Here is a 23669-nt window from a genome sequence, read left to right on the forward strand (position 1 = left end):
AGAGCCTGGAGCCTGCTTCAGATTCTGTGTCTCCCTCTCTCTCTGCCCCTCACTTGCTTGCTCGCTCTTTCTCTTTCTCTCTCTCTCTCTCAAAAATAAAACATTAAAAAAGACTTTTTAAACATTTCAAAAAAAGAACAGAGTGCTCTAGCATATTTCAAAAATAATTCCTCATTCCCTCCTCACCTCACACACATCAGAGTACAAGGGGATTTTTCTGTGCTATTGACTATGGGGACCTGGTCAAGTTCCTGGAAATACTACTCACTGCAGGGGCCTCCCTGTGGAGGTTCTCCAGGAGTTTTTAACTTACAGATTTGTCCACATTGTGCTTCCAGTAATTTGTCAACAACGGTTCAGGTTTTCCACCCTGGCACTGGTTCCCACAGTGGTTCCCACTCATGAATCTCTGCTCTGGTAAACCACGACTCCCCATATTCACTTGTCTCCCCAACCTTGGACAGCTGTTTGCCCTGGGTCCTCACCTCTCTCACAGATCGAAGAAGAGTGGTTGATTTTTTCTAAGTTTATTTATTTATTTTGAGAGAGAGAGAGTGGGGGTAGGACAGAGAGAGAGAGAGAGAGAGAGAGAGAGAGAATCCCAAGCAGGTTCCCTACTGTCAGTGTAGAGCCCGACGGGGGGCCTGAACTCACAAACCGCGAGATCATGACCTGAGCCAAAATCAACACATGCTTAACTGACTGAGCCACCCAGGCACCCCAAAAGTGGTTGATTTTTTAGTCTGTTCAGCTTTTTTCCTTATTAGGATAGAGTAATGACTTCCCAACTCCTTAAATGTGGAACTGAAAGTCCCCTCATCTTCTTTTTTCGGTGGGGTTTCTGAGGAATAGGTATTCTTAGTTTTATGTCTTTCTTACCTGCTCCCAAATCCCTATCAGCAACCCCTCCAGTCTTATTCTTCTGTCTCTTCTACTATATTGTAAATTCCTTTGGGGAAACTCTATGTTATTAGGCTCTCGCAGCACAACGTCTAGTGTAGAATCATCACTGAATATTTAATAAAATAATATGTAAAAGATGAGGAAAACACTTGTATTTTTCTTTTTTCCCCAGCTTTAGATAGTTCTTATAGTATGAATTGTCTTAGAAAATACTACGTTTTTAAGAATGAAGTCTACTGAAGACAGCAAGGACCCTACAGCCAGCCAGGACTGGGTGATATTATAACTATTGTAATTTGCTATTTTAGGGACTTAGAGTAATGCCAGACCAATTATTTCTTCCAAAAAAGACTTATTATATCTCGTTATTCCCTGGAAAAGAGACTCTTTTCTGAATTTTTATGGAGCATGAAAACACTCCTATACAATATGAGACATTCTAGACCTAAAATTTCCAATAATTACAAGGCAGTAGTGAGCTTTTTCTTCCTTTGTTCTTCTAGGTGTGAGAGCCCACATGCCACATCCTTCCTCTCTAGTAGAGTTATTGAATGTGTGGGAATGATTGCCCAAGTCCAGATTAAAGAGAAAGACGCCAAGACACTTAATTCTTTTTATAAATTATTAAATGTGTTTTCTGAATGTACATTAGGGACGACCCGACCTACAGTGAAATCAGAGTGATGGGACAGCAGCACCCGCCTCTCCTCTGAACTTCACTTCCGTGTTTCAGACATTGGCAGATGCAATAGTAAAGTGTGGCTATACCACATCCATATATATATATTTTTTTCTTGTCCTCATTAATTAATCTGCTGCTCATACATTTTTGTTCTTTAACTCAACTGTGGAGGAAAAATTGACCTGCATGAGTGGTGATGTGTTGAGCCAGGCTTAACTTTTCAAAGTTCTGTGGTTCAGCAAATAGGATGTGGTATATCCTTATATAAGATAAAATATTACATGTGTTATATAATAGATAATATACATATATTACATAATATATGACTATACACACGTGTGTGTGTATATATATATACATATATATATAACATGTCATATTATATACTATTTATATATATATACACACATATATATATACATATATATATAACATGTCATATACTATTTAATCTTGGTAAGAAAGGGCTCATTGAGGCAAATGCAGAAGAAGACAGCTTTAGGCAGCAAGAGGTCCTGCCCATCCAAGAATAGAGGAAAACTGGCCCGCAGCTTGAGTCTGCCAGGCTAACAGTTGCAACCAGGGAGGACATGGTTGATACTTACTGATCTCTTTCTTCTTTCCACAGCATAACTTCTCGTGGCCAGCGTGTTGACTTCTGATCAGCCTCATCTGAGACTACGCCGTTTCACACATACACAGATGCCCCGAGATATCGGGCTTCAGCTTGCTCTAGAAGAACAGAGTGCGGGTTAAGTTTGTTTGACATAACTGGAAGGGCCGAGCCTCTTCCCATTAGTGGCAATTAGGGGTCCCTCCCCATTTCTAGATAGCTTTTGCGGAGATATTGTTTCTTTCGGGAGAAGAAAATGAATGGGTTGGTGATCCAATACTTCTGTCTCTAAAGAAACCTGGACAGGTGACAAAGGTGCCCCAAGGCAAGAGAGCTGCGTGCTGTGTTCTAAAAGACAGCAGCAAAAGTGCTGAAGTTTAGCTACTTCCTTAGCGGTGTTCATACTCCACATCAAAGAGAGTACTCTGTCTAGGCAGACCCCAGATGTTCTGAATGAAAGGGAAAATAGAGAATCCTCTTAAAATTCTACGGTGCTGTCCCTTGAGACTGCAACAGATGTACTCTGACCATGAGTGCCCCAGCCGCTCAGTGTGACAGTGGGAACAGAAATATCCAGGAGTGCAGGTATGACGCTGTCTTTTTCTACCGTGTCACCTGCGTTTGGACCGTGAGCCTCAGGTGCTCTGACATTCGCATTTCCAGTCACAGGTATGATGCCAGCCCCTTCAGACAGCAGTAGATGTGCTCTGGCCAGGTGGACGCTCGGTGTCTGATGGAGAGTGGGAACAGAAGGGTCTCGTGTCACGCGTGCATTTCTTCTCAGTGGTGCAGCCTTCTCCAATAGTAACAGGGTTCCGTGATTAGATGGGTTCCAGGTGCTCAGACAGGACGCAGGAAGAGCAGTCCAAACACAGTTATGGGGTTGGGGTTGGCCCCTCCCATTGCAAAACACCTACTCCTTCAGGTAGGACCCAGGAGCCCTGACTGCAGATGGGAACGTAAAGGCCCCCAGGCGGAGCTATGGAGTCCAACTGACTGCAATAGACGTACCCTGCTTGGAGGGGTCCCAGGTGATCTGAACACAAATGTCTTATGGCACATGTACCTCCTCAGTGATGCTCTCTCCTCCAGTAGTAGTAGGCATGTCATGGCTGGGCTGGCTCTAGGTGCCCTCATTATAGGTAGGAAGGAAAGCGTTTCCAAAGACAGATTTGCCGTCTACAGTGCTGGCCTCTCCGATTGCAACAGGGATGCAATAGGCTGACAGCGTCTCCCAACGCGAGCTGTGGCGCTGGGTGTCCCACAGGGTCTTGCTCCAAAGCTGAGTGTTCCAGACAAGGAGCTGCAGCCTGGGACGTACACACTGACCCCAAAGCTGCCACGATCTCAAAGGGCACGCAAGCCCCGTAACCCCAAGTGGGTCTGAAGTGCTACTGGCAGAAGGTGAGCTGCAGTTCTCAGGGCTGTGCGTGTCGGCGGCAGCTCCAGAGCAGGACAGAGCGGCCGTGCCAGTGGGGAAAACAACTGAAGTGTCACCAAAAGCTGGCTGGGTGTTGACAGAGATGTAAAATTTGGAACATGGGAGCGTCGGACTCCCCAGAGCTGACTGCCGTTGGGTTCCAGGGCCGCAGTTCGGGCTAAGGTCCTGCTGGGGCCGCCAGGATTCCCAAAGGGAAAGAGCTGTTAAAGCTGTCAAGAAGAGGCCAGAATCGACAGGCTGGGGATTGAGGATGTGACCTATATTGACTTCATCAGAGTCCAAGGCAGGCTTGGAGGGTGAGTCTGAAGAGTCCTGGAGTGAGGCTACTGCAGAGGCAGTGGTGGGTGGGCCAGAAAAGACAGGGGCCTTGAAGAGAGTAGCTTCCTATTGCTGCCCAAATAGGCTCCCAAATTGCAGCTAAAGGGTGACCCCTGCCCCAAAAGGAAGGGGGAAGTTTCCAGTAGGGCCGCTGGCCATCTAAGCAGGTGGGCTGGTGGCGGCTGTGGCCTTTGCAGGGGTTATTTGCTCCACGCTGAGAGCGGCCTGGTCACATGGGAGGGAGCTCACGCTGGATCCTGGTGGAGACCTGGGGATGAAAGCCTGGCAAGGCAGAGTGCTGTCCGTGGCCGTCATACCAAAGTCCAAAGCACCCTCTGAGGTCCAGTCCGCAGACGGGCTGACTGGGCCATTGAGGGGGACTGCAGAAGCAGTGATGAGCTGGCTGGTAAAGACAGGGGACACTAGTGAAAGAGACTTGAAGAGGAGTCTGTAAGAAAAAGGGAAGAGAATCCACACACATAGATGTAGGTGACTCGGTTCTCCAGAGGGCAGGCCTGAAGGAGAAGATGCCAGGAGGTGGTAAGCGAAGTAGAAGACCCTGCAACTGTGACTGCCGAACTGGAACGCAAAGGGCCTCTACTCCCATTATTAAGCAGAACCCCAAAGATGGGCCAGAATCTATAAAGAGCGATGGTAGGAATAGCAAAAGGACGGTTAGACCTGCGTCTCATTTCGTGATGGAGATCTGGTGTGGGGGTAGGTAAAGGGGCAGGTAGGATTGGGGCCAAACAGACAAGTAGGGCAGGTCAGTGACTGCTAATTTGGTAGTTTCTGGAATCTGCAAGGGGAAAGTGGCCAATGGCGAAGTAAGCGCATTCCCTGTGAGAGCGGGCGCGCCGAGGGGAACTGCTGTCTGAGGTGGTCTGAGTTGTATCCTCCAACCCCGTGGCTGCATCTTCCTTGCGGTGCCGTGTGTTCTCCAGGCTGATGTCTTCGGCAATGACCGTACAAGGAAGGTGGGGGGCGGAAGCCTCTCACTTCGACCCCACGGCGGTGGCAGTAGCAGCAGCCGTGGCAAAACTCGTGGCGTTGGAATTTTGTTTCTAGGACCTGCAACCAACCGGTGTGGCTGGGGAATTTCTCCTTGACAGACTCCCTAAAAGCCTTTCTCTCTGGAGTCTTTTTCTTTGACTTCATAAGGTTAGAGGGCTGAGTCCGTGGCCTTCATCAAGCTCTTCTTCCTCACCCTCTCTGGTAGTAGGGGCAGGAAATGGCGGGGCTAGACACACCTGCTGCCCCTCTGCCTCACTCCTGCAGACAAACGGGAGCCCTCCAACAGGGCTGTACCGCCTTTGGGTAAGGAGTTCATGGAAGGCGTCTGTGGTGTCTTACCCAAGCTACCTTCTTGGAATAGAAGTTTCCCTTCTGAGGCTCAGGATGCTCCCAAACGTGCGACTTCTTCTGTCGCCAGAGACCTAGATCTTGATGGTATGTGCTCACCCCTAAGGGGGCCCCTTTCTGGAAGTCCCGGCTTTTGCACGCTTTTCTATGGTCTTCTTTTGATATCCCCTTCCTTCACGCCCCTGGTGACTTCAGCTCAGTTTTTTTTTTTTTCTTAAAGTGAAAAAAATTTTAATTCCTTTCTTTCTTCTGAGAGAGGGAGCATGTGGGAACAGCAGAGAGAGCAAGACAGAGAGAATCCCCAGCAGGCTCTGACCTGGCAGTGGGGAGCCCGATGTGGGGCTCAAACTCACAAACTGTGAGATCATGACCTGAGCTGAAATCAAGAGTCGGATGTTCAACCGACTGAGCCACCGAGGCGCCCCTTTAGCTCAGTCTCCTTTAAACAAGGCTCTGGAGGGTGACTGGATGGCCCTGGCCTTACAGAGGTGACTCCCTGATTAGATGACAAAGGAGGAAGAGAGTCAGTGGTGTGTCCAGGAGGAGGGATCTTTAGCATTCCCGAGTGGACAGACACTATGAGGCACACGCAGAGAGCAGCGGCTCCTTCGGAGCGTCCCCCCGGGGCCACCAGAGAGGACTGCCTGATCCGATACCACCCATTTGGCAAAGGGCCAGACCCAGGCAGAGATGCCTGGGGAAAGGGCCAAGGAGAGGTGCAGGGTGATCTCAGCAGGATGAGAAGCACATGTGTGGGAGGGTGGGGGGACAGGGCAAGAGAGAAGCTTGCTGGGGAAGTTGCCCATGAAGGACGATTTGTGTGCTGTTGGGAGTGTGGTATGAAATGTGGAGGGCTCTCCTGGCTCCGCGCTCCTCCTCGGCAAAACGTGCACCGTTCGGCCTGAGGCTTGTGGCGCAGCACTGGAACCTGGGACAAAAAAGCACACCAGCTAAGCCCACACCCACAAAGGGCATGAGGAAAAGTTGCCAAAGGCGAAGGGCAGGGCCCAGAGACTGAATCCCGGCAGGACTTTCTAGCATTTCCTGACCTCCCACTGCTGGGTGCAGGTTCCAGACGGGCCTGGCAGTTTGGTGAGACTGTTAAAGACTCTAAATTCCGAGGGGCGCCTGGGTGGCGCAGTCGGTTAAGCGTCTGACTTCAGCCAGGTCACGATCTCTCGGTCCGTGAGTTCGAGCCCCGCATCAGGCTCTGGGCTGATGGCTCAGAGCCTGGAGCCTGTTTCCGATTCTGTGTCTCCCTCTCTCTCTGCCCCTTCCCCGTTCATGCTCTGTCTCTCTCTGTCCCAAAAATAAACGTTGAAAAAAAAAAATTAAAAAAAAAAAAAAAGACTCTAAATTCCGAGAGCCCACAGGACTGCCACCTCGGTGCCTAACTGGAGGGCAGAGGCAGAGGCAACCTGTGGTTGGGAGTCAGCCAGCCCATTTCCCTACGGTCACCAGAGGACAGAGCCTGCTCAGGGCCACAGCAGGGGAGCATCCTAGATCTTGCCAAGAAGGCTGTGACGTGCCTGAAAGAAAATGCATATGTTAGATAGATGAGCTTCATTCAGTCATGAGTCATACTGCTATTAACTCTGAGTTCAATGTTAATGAACCAACAGTATAGCACATCCAAAAGCAGGAAGAAACTCACTGGTCTGTAGATGAAGCCACTCAAGAAAGTGTTCATAGTAACTTGCAGAGTGTGTGGTGAAGCAATGAGAAAGATGTGAAAGCAGCTGAAGTTGTGGATTTGTGAGATGAAGGAAAAAAAGACAGGAGAGCATTATTGTGAGCTGAAAGCCAAAACTGAGAGTCATGTTACCCAGATGGGGAAAATGTTAAAACCCTGATCCGCCAGTGCTAGTTGGCTTGCACATTTCAAGAGGCAATACATTATAAACAGTGTTAAGGCAGGTCCTGCAGATCAGGAAATGTTACAGGAAAAGCATGAGGGGGAAGAGTAGGTTTCAATGCCAACGAGACTGGCTTGTTTTACTAGGCTTTGGGCAAAGGAACGTATATAATGCAAATGGCCTCCAAATCACCAGTCTTCAAATTATTCAAGTATTGTGCAATCTTGCAGTTGTGTGTCAATACCAACAGCAACCAACTTTAAGTACGAGCCCATAAAGGTGTAGAGAACTTCAAATCCACCAGAACTGAAAAGGAAACTCTGGTTCAGGAGTTCGGCATATGCCATACACCAGTCCGCTGCAGGTGGAACAAAAAAAATTTGAGAGATGTCAGAAGCATTCTGGGATGCTTCCACAACTGCTCATCCAAGAAGCTGTATTTACTGCTATCTCCAGGGCAAATACTTTGCCTCCAGGGTTGTATTAATTTTGGATAATGCCCATTGGCCCATTGTTACGAACTCGCAAATGCCCACCCCAACCTAGATGTTCTTTTCATGCCCCTAAACACTGTCATCCAACCTCTCAATCAGGACATGACATAAAAGCTTTCGTGGTACGCCACATGAGGGAGCTTTAGACTAAAGCTTACAACACCAACAAAGAAACATGGTGGTTACCATGATGGACTATTGCAGTCGGTCACTATGCGAACTGTCACTGGTTACTGTGTTGGCACAGTCTGGAGACTGTCCCAACAGTGGCACAGCTTGGACAGCTTGTCCCAACAGCTTGGCACAGTCAAGCAGACTACTTTCAGGAACTTGGGAAAATGGCAAAACTGCCTGGAAATTTTCAAAGGCTTTGAAGGTGTTACATAAAACATAAAGAACAGTGTCAAGTACATAATGCATATCACATGACAAGTAAGTGGAAAAACTCCCAATGACGTGAGGGAAGATGTGGAAGAAATACTGACAGAGAAGGTGGTAGAACCCACAAATAAAGACCCAGAAGAGATAGCCAAACAAGGCACTGAAGTCAGTGATGATGAGGATGGTGACGAAAATCACTCTACCACTGAATGAGTCGCCTTTCTCGCAGCAGCCATATATCAGAAATTCTACTTTGGAAAAATGTTCCATGACATAAAAGAATGTGACCCAATGGTTGAATGAAGCCTCATGCAATTTTTCAAGCCACTTCACAAAAGGAAACTGCTGATGTCAACAAATGACAAGAGTCAAATTCCTGAGGTAGAACTGATACCCCACACTCACTGTCTTCCTCTTCTGCAGAATAAATACCATCAACTATGCCAAGGTCAAGAGGTTTCTTCAGAGTGCACTGCTCTATCACCACATATCCAACAACTCTATCAAAATTAGTTTTAGTTAATGTCAATCTTTGATTAATTTTAACCTTTTTTCTGGACTTTCTTCGCATGACTGTACAGTATAACACAGTGTATGTGTTCACATCACTGCTTACTGTGTTTATTGTGTGTGAATACTAAATTATGTATACTTTGTGTATCACTGAGTTAAAGCAGTATAGTAACAGACTAAGTTACACAAAATGATGTAATTGAAATATTTTTATTATAAGGAAATACTGCATATAATTTATTTCTAGGGAACATGTATTAAATAAATGTCTTTTAAACAGAAAAAAAAATTCCATAATGGGTTATGCATTGATTGGTTGATGAAAATGTGAACAGAGGCTCACAGGAACCTAGGAGCTATGGCTCAGTATTCACCAATTCAGTGTTTGTGACCAATGTATAGAATACAACTACAATGAATAACAAGAATTGAATCTGTGCGTGTGTGTGCGTGTGCGTATTTAAGTATTTCATGACTCAGGCCTCTACATCTCTCACAAACATTTATGCTCAAGGGTAAAAATCACAGTGTTTTCGAATAAAAATTAAAAAAAAAACAAAAGCTGGCAGCAGAGCTGCCTTCAATGGTCCAACTCTCCTGACTACGGGTATATAATAAACACATAAAGGAGATGAGGTATTTTTCATCTCTCATCCCCCCCCATATCCCCACCACCCCCCAATGACAAATTATCACAAGCTTGGCAGGGAAATTAGAAGCCATACACGCATTTTGTTTTCCTTTTTTTTCTACATCTCCTTCACTATGTCTCATTGTACTTTTAAGATACTTTTGATATGGTTCTGTAGTATAAACATGGGAAGAATTCTTGACATTTTTCCTAAATGCATAACCACTGGGTCTCTCTTCTGGATCAATCTCAGGGGTAGTTAAAGCTCTAGGCTTGGTCAATTTCTAAGACGACCTTTGAGAGGACCTGCCACAAAGAAACTTTCACAGGGATGACGATTATGATGTTTCCCTTCAGTATGAATTATCAGTAAAATACTTCTCTGGCCAAAATGTTTTCCTGAATAGTTATATTCAAAAGAAAAGGTATTTCACCAGTACGAGTTCCTTAAAATTGAAGTGAATGACTTGCAAAGGCCTTTACACTCTGGTATGAATTTTTCGATGGTGAGTAAAGGATGAACTGTGGCTGAAGGTTTTTCCACATACACCACATTCAAAGGGTTTCTCTCCAGTGTGAGTTCTCGTGTGTTGAGTTAAGGCAAAGTTGTCACAAAAGGCCTTCTTACAGTCTTTGCATTCATATGGTTTTTCTCCAGTGTGGATCCTATTATGACGAACAAAATTTGCCGGTTGGGTAAAGGCCTTCCCGCATTCTCTGCATACATAGGGCTTTTCGCCAGTGTGAATCCTCATGTGTCGAGTAAAGGAAGAACTATAGTAAAAAGCTTTTGCACACTGTTTACACTCCAAGGGTTTTTCTCCAGTGTGGGTCCTATTATGTCGGATAAAAACCGAGTGGTGTGTAAAGGCCTTTCCACATTCACTGCATTCATAGGGCCTCTCACCAGTGTGAATCCTCATGTGCTGAATTAAAGAAGAGCTGTCACAAAAGGCTTTCCCACATTCCTTGCATTGAAAGGGCTTCTCTCCAGTATGAGTCCTCTTATGCCGGACAAAAGTGGAGCGGTGAGTGAAGGCCTTTCCACATTCACTGCACGCATAGGGTTTCTCTCCAGTGTGAATCCTCATGTGTTGAATAAAGGATGAGTTGAGGCAAAAAGCTTTTCCACATTCTTTGCACAGAAAGGGTTTTTCTCCTGTGTGGGTCATATTATGCTGGATAAAAGTGGAGCGGTGAGTAAAGGCCTTTCCACATTCACTGCACTCATAGAGTTTCTTTCCAGTGTGAATCCTCATGTGTTGGGCAAAGGAAGAGCTGTAGTAGAAAGCTTTCCCACATTCTTTGCACAAAAAGGGCTTTTCTCTAGTGTGCGTCATATGATGCTGGATAAAAGAGGAGCGGTGGGTGAAAGCTTTACCGCATTCTTTGCACTCATAGGGCTTATCTCCAGTGTGAATGCGCTGGTGCTCTGTGAGGTGAGACCTGCGTTTGAAGGCCTTCCCACACTCCACACACTTGTATGGTTTTTCCCCAGTATGAAACCTCGTATGTCGAATGAAGTCGGCCATATAACGACAGGCTTTCCCACATTCGCTGCATTTATAGGGCTTCACTCCGGCGTGAATCTGCTGATGCCGAACAAGGGCCCAATTCTTGCTAAACCCTTTTCCACATTCTTTGCATTTATACAGGTTATTCCTTGCATCGGTCACAGGGTCTTTTCTGGGTCCTTGGCAATCATGTTCATGTAGATCATCTTGTATAGTGACTCGCTCCTGTAAAATGGTTAAACACAAACTATCATCTGTCTCCAAATCATCATGTTTATGGCTCAACTTCCTAGGGCATGTCTCCTCGTGGGGGTCTGTTCCTGGCCTCAAGTTTCCTTCCTGCATTTCTGATAGCTTTTCCCGATCCCTGGCTTGCCCCAACCTGGAATCCCTCGAGGCTCCCTGTGTCATTTGTTCCTCAAAAGGGGCTTCCTCAGTGAAGGCCAGCTGAGAAGCAGTAAACTCTGTGGTCTCAGGTTTTGCTTTTTCACCTGAAGGAAATCCAATACAGAAAGGTGTCTATTAGCGATGTCAATGCAGAGCAAATAAAATTACCATCTGAGTGGAAGAATGAAGATGAAATCAAATCCTTCTGACGCCTGTGGCATTTACACATCTATCACGCTCAGGTTTACAATTTCTTTCTTCGCTAACCCACGCACTCTTGACATCTTTAAAAGCTAACCCAGGAAGAAAAACTTGGGCACGGCATAGAGAATGCAGAGTGGAGATGACTCCTCACTCCCCAGAATGGAGGAGGGTGGGCAGAGCAATGACTACACTGTGCGTAACGACTGCGCCCTAACACGTCATGGTATGACAGCACAGGGAAGGTACACATAACTTGGCCCATGTGGGAGACAGAGATCAGTGGAGGCTACCCAGAAAAGGTTCTATAGGAGCTTATTTCCAGAGGAGAGTAGGGGCTCCCTGACAGAAATAGGAGAGAAACTGCAGTGGATGACAAAGTACAAGTGTGCAGTGTCTTGACAGAATGCTGAATGCCAGGCAAGGTGAGGAGGATGAGAGCACGATGAAGATGAGGATGGAGAGGCAGGTGGGGACAGAGGAGACACGAAAGCTCGCGGTTCTGGGCTGTGCGATAGTGGGGGATGGTAAGAAGCTAGCGGGTGGGCATACGGAGTCCACTTTGTGTGGGTAAAGACTAGGTGAACAGATGCCAAATAGGTATCATCTAGACGAAGAGAATGATAAATGTATCACATTAATGAAGATCTGTGTGAAAAGGGAGATTAGTAATATAAAGTTCTCCTTAAATTCACCTACAAATTCTATACAACTTCAGATTAAGCGTTTAGCTTATAGTTTTTCAAGGATAGTGACAAGCTCATTGAAGAATTTATATAAAAGAACAAACACACCAGGATATCTCCACAGAAGAATAAAGCAGGGAGATTTGCCCTTTGAGGAATTAGGATGATGATGATTAGATGCATCAAGGCAGTATGATGTAGGCATAGATTTAAGATAAACTGCCGAACTATCAAAGGAAAAAACAGAATTGAGAACTCAGAAATGTACGTGTATACTTTGATATATGACAGAAGTAGCAGAGCGGCCAATGGGAAAAGGAGGGACTATTCAATAAACGGATCTAGAGAAATCATTTGCCATATGAAATTGCATTCTTCACCTCACACCGCATAAAAAACTAACTCCAGACTGGCTAAGACCTTACTGTCAGAAGCTCAATATTAACAGTTTTTAGTAAATAGTATAAATGAATATCTTTTAGATCTTGGGAAAGTGAAAGATTTCATAAGATACAAAAGCATTAACTGTAAAAGAAAAGACTAGTCAAATTGACTAAATATAATTTTTTAAAAGGCAAACAAGGGTGTCTAAATATCAGATAAAGTAAATGAGAAGAAGAGGGTCATTATAGAATGATAAAAAGATCAAAACACCAGGAAGATGTAACAATCCTAAAATGCATGCAACAAATATCAGAGCCTCAAATCAACCCAAAAACTGAGTTCAAAGGAGAAATAAACAAAACCACAATTACAGGTGGGAAATTCAACACTCCACTTTTTCATCGCAGAAGATACATATTGGCCAATGAACACATAAAGAGGGGCACCTGGGTGGCTCAGTTGGTTGGGTGTCCAGCTCTTGATTTTGGCTCATGTCGTGATCTTGTGGTTCATGGGATCGAGCCCCGTGTCGAGCTCTGTGCTGAAACACAGCCTGCTTGGGATTCTCTCTCTCTCTCTCTCTCTCTGTGCCCCTCCCTGGAGCACATTCTACCCCTCTCTCTCTCAAAAATGGATGAATGCACATTAAAGAAAAAATATATGAAGAGGTGATCAACTTTCTTGAATATGAGGAAAGGGCAAAAAGACCACAATGAGATACCATATATTTACCTGACTGAAAATAAGAACATGACAATATCAGGTGTTGGAAAGGATGTGGATCCATGAAATCGTTATTATAATGCAGGTAAAGAAACAGCAGGGCAGCATCTAGTAACGTTCTCCTTTCGCTTACCTGATGATAATCGAAAAATTCTAGCCCTTGGGAACACTACTAAGAGAAATTCCTACACATGCATGAGGATATAGTGTATGTGAATTTTCATGGCAGCACTCTTTGTGGGTGTGAAAAACTGGAAACAAGAAAATGCCCATGAAGATAAATGAATACACTGTGTTATATTCATGCAAATGACTACAGAAGAAAAAATAAGTGAACTATACCAACGTGCCGGGTGAGTCTTAGCAATACACTGTTGAATAAAAAGTACAAATCACATAAGACAATGTAAACTATGATATGCTTTTTATAATGTTCAAATAAAAAAGCAAAATATACACAAGTACAATGAAGTAATTTTTAAATTTGTTTTGAGAATGTCAGTTTATAATGGTATTATAAAAATGTGTGCATGGGATACACGAACCCCTGTGTTTATACCAGCATTATTTACAATAGCCAAGGTATGGAAGCATCCATCGACTGATGAATATATAAAGAAGATGAAATACACACACACACACACACACACACACACACACACACACACACACACAATGGAATACTCAGCCATAAAAAAGAGTGAAATCTTGCCATTTGCAACAACATGGATGGAACTAGAGAGTATAGTGCTCAATGAAATAAGTCACTCAGAGAAAGACATATACCACATGATTTTGCCCATATGTGGAATGGTAGAAACAAACGAACAAAGGGAAAAAAAGAGACAGACAGAGACAAACCAGGAGACAGATTCTTAACTATAGAGAACAAACTGATGGTTACCAGATGGGAGGTGAGTGGGGGGATGGGTTAAATAGGTGATTGGGATTAAGGAGTGCACTTGTGGTGATGAGCACCAAATGATTAAGATAAGAGTGTAAAAACATATGTATATATCTTGCATTTATTTATTTACTGTGGTAAAATTTATATAAAATTAGCATTTTAAGATGAAACAATCTTAAAATGTAATAGAATAATTAGATGAAGTGGAAACATTCCTTGAAATATTCAAATTACCAAAACTGACACAAGAAAAAACAGAACATATGAATGGCCCTATATTTACCCTCAAAGCAAATCTTGTTATGGACGGAATGTTTGTGTTCCCCCAAAATTAATGTGTTGAAGCCCTAACCTCCAATGTGAATTTGAAGATAGGGTCTTTGATAGAAGCAATTAAGGCTAAATGAGGTAATAAGCGTAGGGCCCTGATCTGATAGCATTAGTGTCCTTATAAGAAGAGACACAAGAGTGTTCTCCCTCTTCTCCCAACCATCCCCAGCACACACACCACATCTGGAAAGACTATGGTCTCCCTTTGTCTTCTTGTGAGGATACCAATCCCATCATGGGAGCTCCACCCTCATGATCTCATCTAAACCCAATCATCTCCCCAAATACTGACCTCCTAATATCACTCTGGGGGTTAGGGTTCCATCATATGAATTTTGGGAGGACACATAAAATGTTCCTCACAGTGTTACATGAGAAAAATCATACAAATCAACTAGCCCGGTATATGGCAAATATTCAATAAGGTGTAGACCACCATTTATTATCATTATTATAGGTGTTACATTTGCCAGTCAGAATGTCAACAGTAATGTAAGAACATTTTCAGTACTGCAGTGCTGAGAAACACTACTGAGTCTCAAAGAGTAAAGGGGAAGATGTCACCTGCTCCCCAGTATGCACAGCAGTGAGGACTACTGGGAATGTGAAATGGTGCAGTCCCTTTGAAACTGTTTGGTGGTTTCCACTGAAGCTAATCATATACCTAGACCATGATCCAGCCAGTCCACTCATTTGCATATTCCCAACAGAAATGTGTGCTATATCCAACAAAAATATCAAGAATATTCGTAGCTGTGTTCTTCACAATATTCCAAAAAAATGGAGCCCAAGCCAAATAACAGTAAAATGGGTAAATGAAATCTATTCATTCACTGAGACACTGCACAGTAAGAAATAACTCCAAATTTGCAACCGCATGACAGACTTCGGAGCAATAATGATTATCAAAAGAAGACACACATAACAGTATCATGTATTATGGGGATCCATTTATAAGTCTTCAAAACTCATCTACAGTCACTGGGTTGAATGCCCATTATTTTTGTAGAAGGAGATATTAACAAGGAGGGAGCACAAGAAGCCTGTGAGGCACTGGAAATACTGGATTTTTTTGACCTGTGTGGTGGTACTCGGGTTTATATGTGTAAAACTTCAGGAAGATGAACCTTTAAGATTTGCACATTCACTATGTGTAAGTTACGCTTTAGTACAGCAATTAAAGAAAATAGTAAAAAATAGTAAAGGGGAGGCCTAGACATCCTGTGTAGATGTCTCTTCAGAGAATGAGAAAACTCCTCCCGGAAGCTTGGCTGTTCAGGTGAAAGAGAGTCATCAACATTTATATGCTGTTGGAGAGCCAAGAGCAATTTTTTTTCATGTTTCCCCCAGGGTCAGAAACTTCACTGTGTTTTCTGAGAGAAGATGAATTAGGTGAGATGGTGAAGATACAGAAGAGGCAAGAAATAAGTTGAAGACTCAAGGTCCCTGATGTAGCAGACTCTTGTTTGGCTTCTTGTAATTCCTAACTTGTGATGCTTACAACCTATTACGATCCCTCTAGCTAAATGCTACAAGGCCTTGATTTTGCTTCTAAAGAACAGAATATGGCATTTGTAACAATGTGGATGGAACTAGAGTGTATTATGCCAAGAGAAATAAGTCAGCCAGAGAAAGGCAAATATCATATGATTTCACTCATATGTGGAATTTAAGAAACAAAACAGATAAACATAGGGGAAGGGAAGGAAAAATAAGATAAAAACAGAGAGGGAAGCAAACCATAAGAGACCCTTAAATACAGAGAACAATCTGAGGTTGGGGGGTGGGTGGATGGGCTAAATGGGTGATGTGCACTAATGAGGACCTTTCTTGGGATGAGCACTGGGTGTTCTATGTAAGTGATGAATCACTAAATTCTATTCCTGAAACCAATATTACACTATATGTTAACTAACTTGCATTTAAATTAAAAAGAATAGAATATGCAAAATGACGGAATGTAAGAGATGAGGTTTTGTGTCCCATCCATCTTGCTGGAGTCTCTCCCACCATCACTTGATCTGAAGAAGGAAGCTGACGTGTTGTGAGGTGCCTATGACTGTGGCTTGTAGCCGACCCCAAGTTGTGCCTGGACCTCTGACCCACGGAAGGAAAACAGTAAATGAGTGATATTTTAACCTGCTATGTTTGTGGTAATGTTGCCACACGGCCATAGATAACTAACACACCTGAAAAGGCAGGTGACGGTGGGATCTAGATCCATGCTGTAGATAAGAACTCTGCTGCAGAGGTGAATCTGTAAGGGTGAAAGAGCAAGAAAACCAAGCACGTAGCCTCTATTCTGTGTGAAGTAGGCCACAATGCTGAGTTACCAGTAACGAGGCAGGTGGTGATATCTGGAAGAAGGGGAGTGGTTGGAAGCAGACGGAAGACACAGAGCAGACCAGAGGCACACAGCAGATCCAGGAGACCAGTTAGACTTCTGTTAGAGTCATGCAGGCAGGAGACGACTACAGCTTGGACTAGGGTGCTGATGCAGAACTGGCAGAGTTGGTGAAGGTGACAGATTCAAGAGACATGGATGATGAAACGTGATCAACATTCAGGAACGGCTGGATAGAGGGTATGAAGAAGGTAGAGGTGTCGCGGGGTCTACTTTTGTTGCTGGCTTTCTTGACTTATTCCATGGTAAGACCATTCATTGAAAATTGGGAGAGGGGAGGCGTGAGCCAAATCGTGAGGTCCCTTTTAGGATGAGAGTGTGAAGTACCTCTGGAACATTCAAGTGAAGATGTGGAACTGCAGAGGCGGGTGAAGATGTGAGATAGATTCTAGGGGTGAGGAGGGGGTGGCCAGATACTCACTGGCTGAGCAGCCAGAAGGAACACGAGAGGAGAGAGATCATGAACCGGCACTGGCACCTCTCTATCCACGTGATGGGTCCAGCTGCCCTGAGCAGCTCAGATGTGGGGCTGACGAGGCAAATGTCTCCCTGAAGTTTTATAAGACAGGAGGGCAAGAAGACAACAAGGCTAGGGATTGTTTCTGAATATGTTTCACGAACGGATGGACGGATGCGTGCACGGATGTACTGAGGAATAAATGAATGAATAGGGAAGGTGGAAAAGGGAGGGATGCAAGGTACAGCTGGAGGCAGTAATCTGCAGCAAAAGAAAGGACTATCTTTTCTGAATTCGGAAGGGAGTCTGAGATAACATTATTCATTATGACTAATAATGCACAAATATTACTCACCTGTAACCTTTCTTACTTTGTCACTTACTTTGGGTCAGTTAATAAACTTGTTAATTACAAGTTTCCTGCTATCTAATTACATTTCCAAACGATCCAATGATGCAGAAACTATCATTACTGTGTTTTCTAATGTAGGCTAGTTTAGCAGACCGAGTGTATGTTCATCATATTGCTGGCCCCTTCCTCTTGGGCACAAAGCTGAACCACATTTCCCAGTCTGATGCAACATGTAGCCTAATACCCAGCTCTTGTCAATGGAATGTGAATGGAAGTGAAGTATGTGTGCAGGCGGATACGACTACAGATCTTCCTCAACCTAGGATGGGGTTACGTCCCAATAAACCCATCAAAATGCCTTTCATATACCTAACCTACCACACATCATAGCTTAGCCTGGATGACCTTAAACATGCTTGGTACACTTACATTACCCTACAGTTGGGCAAAATCATCAAAAGGAAAGACTGTTTTCCAATAAAGCGTTGAATATCTCATGTAATTTATTGAATATTATACTGAACGTGAAAAACAGAATGGTTGTGGGGCGCCTGGATGGCTCAGTCAGTTAAGTGTCTGACTAGCTCAGGTCCCGATCTTGCGGTTTATGAGTTCAAGCTCCACGCTGGGCTCTGTACTGACAGCTCGGAGCCTGGAGCCTGCTTCAGATTCTGTGTCTCCCTCTTTCTCTGCCCCTCCCCTGCGCACAATCTGGCTCTCTCTCTCTCTCTCTCTCTCTCAAGAATAAATACACATTAAAAAAAATTTTTAAGCCATAATGGCTGTAAGTGTACTGGTTGTTTACCTGCAGGATTGCATGGCTAACTGGGAGGTGCAGCTCACTGCACTGCTCAGCATCGGGAGACACTACCCTGCTGCAGTATCACCAGCCCAGGAAAAGATCCAAACTCAAAATTCCAAGTCCAGTTTCTACTGCATGTGTACCACTTTCACACCATTTTGAAGGGGAAAAATCCTAATTTGCACCACTGCAAGTTGGAGGCCGTCTGTCCTCTCCTTCTCTCCTATTCCCCTTGGCGAGTTGGACGGTGCCAGGGCAACCTTATAGCCCCATACCGACAACAGAATGCACCTGGGTCCCTGAATACGTGGTACAGAGTCCCCCTGCTGATCCACATTAACCATGGCATGAATGAGAAAAAAACTCGTTATCTGTTGACTCACCTAGATTTGGGAGTTTATCTGTTATAGCAGAGAGGTAACTTAGCCTAACTTGTCTATCAAAGGTATAGTGAGGTCATGCAACTTCCCCAGGGTCATGAGGCTGGTGAGTGGCTAAGCATTTAGAGCCGTGCCTTACGCTGTGTCTTACTCAGTATACCACATTCTAACCCTAATAAAGCCAGAGTGTGATGAGGAGGAAAGACAGGGGAAATACGGCTGGAGTACTCCACCATCAACCAAGACCCCAGGAAGGCCACAAGAAGCAGCTACCCATGGAATTTCAGAAACAGAGATCCCCCGGTAATCTGTCAGTTGCCATGAAACCCATCTGCCATGACACCCACCTGCCAGATTCTCAGCCACCTACCTGTATAGGTGCTTTTGGAGACGCCTCTCTTCCCTGTCCATAGTTCTTGCCCAGGCTCCAGTGGGTAGATCAGTTCTGGTTTGGGAACAGGATGTCCTGTGCATGGAAAAATAAATGGGGCATGGGTATATAGGTAAGGACAAAGGAAAAATTCTCAAGTATACAGGGTTCAATCTCATGAACCATGAGATCATGACCTGAGCCAAAATCAAGAGTCAATCCTTAACCGACGGAGCCACCCAAGCACCCCGGAGAACTATGTTTCTTATACAACAATCCCTGTCATTGACACAGGGATAATAATCAAAAGGTTAGACCAGAATTATGGTGAGGCTGTGAGGAGAGAGGAAGTTGGGTCCCAGAGGCCTTCTCAATCAGCCATGCTTAGAGAAAGAGGATGGAATGAAAGTCCATGGGTATCACTCAGGAGAGTGATGAGGTCTTACCCAGTGAGACCAGGAGCCCACAGGTCTCCAGCATCACCTCCTGGTATAAGGTCCTCTGGGCCAGATCCAGTTGTCTCCATTCCTCTCCAGTGAAGGTCACAGCCACATCTTCGAATGACACTAATGCCTGCAACGTCAAAGAGAGGTGGTGGGTGGCTGTACATCTAATAAATGAGATGATAACCAATTGCTTGGCCACCAGTGCAAGTCCAGAAAGACCTGAGGCCTGAACCCCTGAGTAATTCCTGAGAACCTAGTTCTGTGCTGGGCTCAGGAGAGAGGCAGAGAGGCAGATGGTGCCTCTGACAGAATAAAAGGTGTAGGAGAGAAAAGCCTCCTGTGTAAGGAAGCCACTGGAGAAAGACACAAACAATGCTCATCTCGTATGGGTTGTGAGCAGCAGATCAAAAGTGCTCTGGGATGTTGGAAGAATGGGGAAAAAGAACTCAAATAATGACAGTAGCAGCGGAGCCTTTCTGGTCCACACTGCTTGCCTGCATCTGAGGGCTTCAGATGCTGTGTTAAAGCAACCAAAAGCCCGTAGGTCTGGAGCTAGACTCCTGGAGTTTAAATCCAGTCTTGGGGGCACCTGGGTGGCTCAGTCAGTTGGGCGTCTGACTTCGGCTCGGGTCATGATCTCACGGTTCGTGGGTTCGAGTGCCGTGTCAGGCTCAGTGCTGACAGCTCGGAGCCTGGAGCCGGCTTCGGATTCTGGGTCTCCCTCTCTCTCTGTTCCTCCCCTGCTCACACTCTGTCTCTGTCTCTCTCTCAAAAATAAATAAACATTAAAAAAAATTTTTTTTAATCCAGTCTTGTGAACCAACACATGCTAACTTCTTTCAGCCTTGATTTCTCTATCAATACAGTAATAGTTTATGCTTCATCAGGCTGGTGTGGGAATTAGAATGTTCTAAAAGCAAACACTGCAAGAGTCCAGCACATGCAGTGCTCGATGGATTTGTGAATTTCTTAACTGTTTCACAGCCCACGAGGTAAGCGCCATCTTCTCCGTTTTTCAACCAGCAAACTGAGGCTCAAGCCATGTCAACCAGAGTTGTCATGCCTAATGAGACGGGGCAAGATTTGAACCCAGGTCCCTCTGGTCCAGCCATGGTGGGGGGGGGGGTTAGATTTAATCTAAGTATGAAAGAGTCCCAGAGGGAAAAATCTTTCTTTCTTTTTTTTAAGTTAATTTATGTATTTTGAGAGAGAGAGAGAGAGAGAGAGAGAGAGTGCACACATGCGTGAGTGTGATGGGCAGAGAGCAAGGGAGAGAGAGAATCCCAAGCAGGCTCTGCACTGTCAGCACGGAGCCCAAATTGGGGCTCTGTCTCATGGACCGTGAGATCATGACTTGAACAGGAATCATGAGTCAGAGGCTTAACCAACTGAGCCCCCCAGGCGCCCCAAGGGAAAAATCTTTCACTCATCAATCACTTATTGGGCACCGGTGCAGGCCCAGCACTTTCTAGGCCTAGGGACAGAACAGACGACAGGACCTCACACTCCAGGGCTGGGGAAAGGTCCCCAACAAGAAACTAAATAAATGAACAAGATCAAGTCACACGGCCCTAAGGGCTCCAAGAACCAACAAAGGACAGTGAGGTGACTGAAAACATTAGGGGACTTATGTCCCCAAGGCAGGGCAACCCGGGAAGGCCCCCAGGGCAACCGGGGAAGGCTCCCCTGAGGGGTCACTGGAACAGGCGGAAGTGAAGTCGGGGAGCGGGCCAGGTAAGAAAAGATGAATAACTAAGCCAAGTGGTCGGAGGCAGGATGAGAGTAAACAGGGTGACGTGCTAGAGAGTAACTGAGGGCCTGTTGTGTGTTTACATCCCCAGAGACACAGCATTCCTGCACACCGTCATTAATGAGAGTCACTTCACAAGCACAGGTTTTCCCCACTATCTGAAAGCAAAGTGTTCCTATGAAAACTTTTCTAAGCCAAAAGGGCAGTAAAGTGAAGAGTATCCCTCACTTTCTGGAAGTTCCCTTTACTGCCACTTTGCTTTTAAGAAAAACTTACATTGGCAACTCTTTTCCCCAACCAAAAGAAATCCAAAGAGGATTTTTGTGTTTACCTTACTAACATAAGTCTCTCCTAAAAGCCAGTGGCAAAATTCACACCTTTGGAAAGTGTAGGAACCTGTATAAGAAAATGTGTTCAACAGGAAAATGGATTCACTGCAAACCAACTTCACTTGTAGTACACAGACGACGCCTGCAGAGTTCAATCCGGTGACTGTCTTGTCTTCCCACCTGTCCAGGGACCTTCTACTGCTATCAGAAAAGCAGCAATTCAAAAAACGCGACTCCCCCCTTACCTCTGCTCTAAAGCTCCCATCCCCTACAGACCTGTGGCAGGGACGGACCAGACTGTCCCTGGAGTGAGCCTAATTGCAGAGCAGGGCCAGGGAAGTCCCTCTCAGAAGCGCATCCAGAGTGATGTTCTCTGGGTCATGCTGAGCACTGAAGGGCACACGTCACAAGTGTACCCTCTCTGATTCCCTCAACTGAGAAAAATCGTTAATACACGGTATTCCAATTTCAGATTCGACGGAATGGAGGCCAAGGGCAGTGAAAGGCAAGCTGAGGTCAGAGGCAGAAATGGGGGTCTCCCCTGACAACCCCTGGCCTGGATTCAGAACCCGGGGTTGGAAGTAAGTAAGATCTGCTCCTCTCCCGCCCCCATTCCTCCAAGACTCCCAGATCCAAGAGCATTAAGAAGGAACGGCCAGGAGTCCCAGGATCTATATCCCATTGAGTGGAACCGTGCGAACACCGACCGCAGCGCGCGTGGGCATGTGGGACCCATCACTCACCAGCGCCGGCGCCGCCATGGGGCCCACGGCCGAGCGAGACTTCGCGAAGCTGCGACTAACGCCCGTCCCAGCGGGCTCAGCCGACCCCTCGCCCCAGCCCTGGGCCGGGTGGTCTGGCACCTCGGTCTCCTCTGTGTAAACGCGCAACAAGGTCCAAGGGGCCGCCTGCGGGTACGGCAGGGACGAAGGGCTGGTGCCGAGGCGGGGGGCAACCCCGTTACAGGTGGAGTCGGGGCTCAAATAGCTCAGGCTGGAAGCCCCTTCTGGGAAGCAGCCTCCCCCGGCGCTCCAATTACAAGCTCCGCTAAGCACAGACCCGTTACAACCAAATGAGGTCCTAGAGAGGACGCCAGAAGTCCCGCCCACTCTGCGGCAGGAAACGCCCCTCTCCGCTCTCCGTCATTGGCTGAGCGCCCGCCTCTGACGTCAGAAACACTCCTGCTGGGTAATGTAGTTTCTGACTGAATCTTAGTGACGGGGCGTGTACTTCCCATTCTCTGAGAAACGTCGTGTTTAAGTTCCAAAGACAGGGCTATGGCTTTTAAGAGGTTGAAGGAGAAGCACATAGAGTTTAGCAGCCCTTCAGCCATACATAAAAAACAGATCCAGAATCCAACCACTTCTCCCACTTCCATGGCCCCCATACTAGTCCAGCCACGACCAAAACTTACCTGGACTAGTGTTAATAGCCTCATCCCTTGCCTTCCTGCCTCCTCCCTTACTCCCCAAATCTGTTCTCCACTCCGCAGCCAGAGAGGCCATATAACTTCACTGTTCCCATCACATTCAGGAAAACATCCAACCTCTCAGGCTACCACTCCACACCCAACTCTTACTCTCCTGATCTGTCAGAAAGAAAAGAGAGCCGTGATTCTCTGAACATTCCCAGCTCAGCCTCACCAAGTATTTGGACATGCTGGTACCTTTGCCTGGGATAATTTCCACTGGTTGCCAGACATAGGAACTGTTCCATATAAACTCAGGACCTTGGGCTTGGGGTTTCCATAAGCACGTTCCCAGCTGAGGTCGAAGAAGATGAGACTCTGCCTTCTAATTTCAGCTCAATGCTGTAAATAAGAGTCCTGTGAATGATATAATTACTGCCACATTTTTAGTGAGGTTGAGCTTTTAGTTGGTGATTTTGCTGTTTAAAATGGGCCGTAGACACAGTGCTGAAGTGCTGTCTGGTGTCCCAAAGCACAAGAAGGCTGTGATGTGCCTCATGGAGAAAACACATGTGTTAGATAAACTGTGTTCACGCATGAGTTACAGAGTTGTCAGCTATGAATTCAATGCTAATGAATCAACAA

The 23669-nt window shown here is 45.6% G+C and overlaps 1 protein-coding gene across 2 annotated transcripts; it reads right to left on the bottom strand.

The window, feature by feature from the left end:
• Positions 1-6685: 6685 nt before the first annotated feature.
• On the bottom strand, positions 6686-22715 carry ZNF599 (zinc finger protein 599). 2 transcript variants are annotated; one of them, XM_040446179.1, is made up of 5 exons: positions 22360-22715; positions 19538-19664; positions 19092-19187; positions 11091-11199; positions 10749-10933 (listed from the first exon to the last, which is right to left on the bottom strand). In XM_040446179.1, exons 1-5 carry the CDS (start codon positions 22375-22377, stop codon positions 10867-10869), a joined length of 417 nt encoding a protein of 138 aa, XP_040302113.1. In that variant the 5' UTR covers positions 22378-22715; the 3' UTR covers positions 10749-10866. The 2 variants fall into 2 exon arrangements, with proteins under 2 accessions (XP_040302112.1, XP_040302113.1); XM_040446178.1 differs by having other exon boundaries at positions 6686-11199; positions 22360-22713.
• Between the last annotated feature and the right edge of the window lie 954 nt (positions 22716-23669).

This window comes from Herpailurus yagouaroundi, unplaced genomic scaffold (genome assembly GCF_014898765.1).
Source record: "Herpailurus yagouaroundi ecotype Mexico unplaced genomic scaffold, PumYag 194, whole genome shotgun sequence".
Classification (NCBI taxonomy): domain Eukaryota; kingdom Metazoa; phylum Chordata; class Mammalia; order Carnivora; family Felidae; genus Herpailurus; species Herpailurus yagouaroundi.

What these genes read in the sequence shown, in the direction of transcription:
- ZNF599 (XM_040446178.1), bottom strand. An exon ending in TGGGCTCCTGGTCTCACTGG is followed by an intron (nt 19,188 to 19,537) that starts GTAAGACCTCAT and finishes TTCCATGCACAG; the next exon opens with GACATCCTGTTCCCAAACCA. An exon ending in CTCCAAAAGCACCTATACAG is followed by an intron (nt 11,200 to 19,091) that starts GTAGGTGGCTGA and finishes GATTTCCTTCAG; the next exon opens with GTGAAAAAGCAAAACCTGAG.